This window comes from Myotis davidii, unplaced genomic scaffold, assembly GCF_000327345.1.
Source record: "Myotis davidii unplaced genomic scaffold, ASM32734v1 scaffold143, whole genome shotgun sequence".
Classification (NCBI taxonomy): Eukaryota; Metazoa; Chordata; class Mammalia; order Chiroptera; family Vespertilionidae; genus Myotis; species Myotis davidii.
In genome coordinates this window covers 8749492-8752187 of record NW_006294876.1, presented here as the reverse complement: position 1 = coordinate 8752187, position 2696 = coordinate 8749492, and the positions used below count along the sequence as shown (strand labels likewise).

Here is a 2696-nt window from a genome sequence, read left to right as displayed (position 1 = left end):
CAGGAACTGTTCTAAAGTCAGGGGGAGCCAAGCAAAGTCCTTTTCTATGAGTTTATATTTCTTTCCTCGACATGTTTACAGATCATAAGCATGTAAAACGTAGGCGAATCTGTTGACACTGAGAAAATATGATCTGAACTGCTAGTTTAAGTTTAGTTCATTTGCAAGACTAATAGTCACCATGTGGCTACCAGGGGTGGGCAAACTTTTTGACTCGAGGGCCACAATGGGTTCTTAAACTGGACCGGAGGGCCGGAACAAAAGCATGGATGGAGTGTTTGTGTGAACTAATATAAATTCAAATTAAGCATCATTACATAAAAGGGTACGGTCTTTTTTTTTTTTTTTTTTTTTTTTTAGTTTTATTCATTTTAAACGGCTGGCCCGCGGGCCGTAGTTTGCCCACGGCTGAAAACCCCAGACGCCTGAATGAAATGCCTCCATTTCTCCACAGGGGACTGTGCCCTAATCAGCCCACTGAAATGCTCACCTTTGCCTCCAAGAGCGACTCAGGGAATGAATCCATTAAAGTCACTCCCCAGGGATGGAATCACCTTTGTTTTTTAAATCGTTTACCAAGTTTTAGAGAAAGAGGAAGGGAGAAGAGAGAAACATCTCACTGTGAGAGCGCAGCTGCCTCCTGCATGCCCAACGGAGACCCTGGATTCATCTTCAAGCCGCTCAACTGCTCTGGAGCAGCGGTACACCAGCGGTCGCCAACCTTTCGGACCTCACGGACCACCAGTGGTCCGAGGACCACAGGCTGGCGACCGCTGGGAGCATGCAGGTCTGCACGCTAAACGATAAAACATGAAGAATATGGGAGAAATGTAAGTATGGTCCTGAAGACAGAACGCACGAACACAGAAAGAGATGGGGCAGCCCTGAGAATGACCCCATGGTCTGTGCACACCGTCAGGAAGTGTGTAGTGGTCAAAACAGTTGGATTAATGGGCTTTCTTATTTTACAATTTTTAATCCTCACCAGAGGATATGTTTTTATTGACGTTTTAGAGAAAAGGGAGGAGGGAGGAAGGAGGAGGGAGGAGGGGAGAGGGAGGAGGGAGGAGGGAGAGCATTGGTAAGTTGCCTCCTGTACATGCCTGGACTGGGGGTTGAACATGCAACATAGGTATGTGTCCTGACCAGGAATCGAGCCTGCCACCTTTTGGATGACACTCTAACCAACTGGACCACTCGGCCGGGGCTGGGCCTTCTTATTTTAAAGCAAGGTCAATCTTCTCTAGTTCTAACTAAAACGATGCTGGCAAGTTGGATATACTAGTAATGGTGCAAACAAAATCAAAGGAAAAGTAAACAGATATGCTCCTTACCTTTAAAGACAGGGACCTAGCCAGTAAAAAGTGGTCTACGTCAATAACTGAGGCTAAAAACCCAGCGAGGAAGATTTCTCGCACGTCAGTCTTCTTCTTGATTCCGATGACTATTGCCCAGGACCACATGCCAATCACACCATGCACTGCATTATCGGAGAGGGCGCGAATCCAGTTATTTTGCTGGATTATGGACAACTGCAGAAGTCTGTCAGCTACGAGGCAGAAGATCCCCAGACCGAGGCTGGAAAGAAGAGACTGAGTGCTGCAAGACTGGAGCAAAGCCTGGGTCTTCTCAGCCTCGGATGCCATCACAAACCACGTGTCAGTGCACGTGAAACGCCATCAGGAACCGAGCTGCTGCTTCTGATGGACATTCCCAGTCACCCTAACACAGAAAGGAGAAAAACACACAAATGCATATTATGGGCTGCCATGCAGTACCTACACAAAACATCATCAGCAACAATTTTATAAATATAAAACCAAGTTGTAAAAACTGGTATTTCTTTTTTTAAATTACTGTAATTGTATTTCTTCTAGCTTTATTGAGATGTGATCAATCTAGTACACTGCATAAGTTTAAGGCGTACACGTAATGGTTTAATGTACATATTGTGAACTGACTACCACAATAAGATTAGTTAACGCATCCATCAGCTCACATAGTCAACTTTTCTTACGTGTGGTGAGAGCATTAAAGGTTACATTATATAGAATAAGCTTCGTGGCCCAAAGATGAGAGTTTTGTAGGAGAAGCAGGTGAGGTGGTAATGTGTGGCATGGGAAATTTAAGGAAGCCCACTGACTGTAATGTATTACTTTGAGGTCATCTATCTCTCAAATGTTTACTACCCGGTAGTGGGCATCCATTGTCTATGTACCCAGCAACTACCTTCCGTACCTTTTCTGATAACAGCCCCTCCCTTTGGGCAAAACTGCTCATCACGCTATTTTACTGCCAAAAATAACAGCAGACTTTCATGTAAAAGGAACAAATTGAAAACAAGAAAGAGATCATGAAGAAGAAAAGCCTGCTTGCCCAACCATTTTACTTAATAGAAGCAATGCATATTACATGAGTGCTTCAAACACTACAAGTGAATATGAACATTTTCAAACAATTTTCCCAAAGCTTGAGTTGGGTATTGATAAATTTAAAAAATAAAGAGAAAACCCTTTAAGAGTATGTAAGTCCCCCTTACCCTGCCAAGGTTATCTGCAAAAGAGAATGTGACTAACACCAACAACACCAAAATATTGTGGAGTACAGAGTTCTAGGAGAAAAGGATCATTACTGAGGATTCCAAACGTAACTAAATTATGGGAATTATGTCACAATCATGAATTTTGAGTTTTCCC

The 2696-nt window shown here is 43.4% G+C and overlaps 1 protein-coding gene across 1 annotated transcript in view; it reads right to left on the bottom strand.

The window, feature by feature from the left end:
- The window catches only part of LOC102767413 (chromosome unknown open reading frame, human C5orf28), a 7736-nt gene extending 5247 nt beyond the window's left edge, over positions 1–2489 (bottom strand). The window contains exons 1-2 of the mRNA XM_006769471.2: positions 2239–2489; positions 1335–1722 (exon numbers count right to left, since the gene is read on the bottom strand). Of these exons, the coding sequence (XP_006769534.1) occupies positions 1335–1646 (312 nt within the window). The 5' untranslated portion in view covers positions 1647–1722; positions 2239–2489. The remainder of the gene's footprint in view (positions 1–1334; positions 1723–2238) is intronic.
- Positions 2490–2696: the final 207 nt, after the last annotated feature.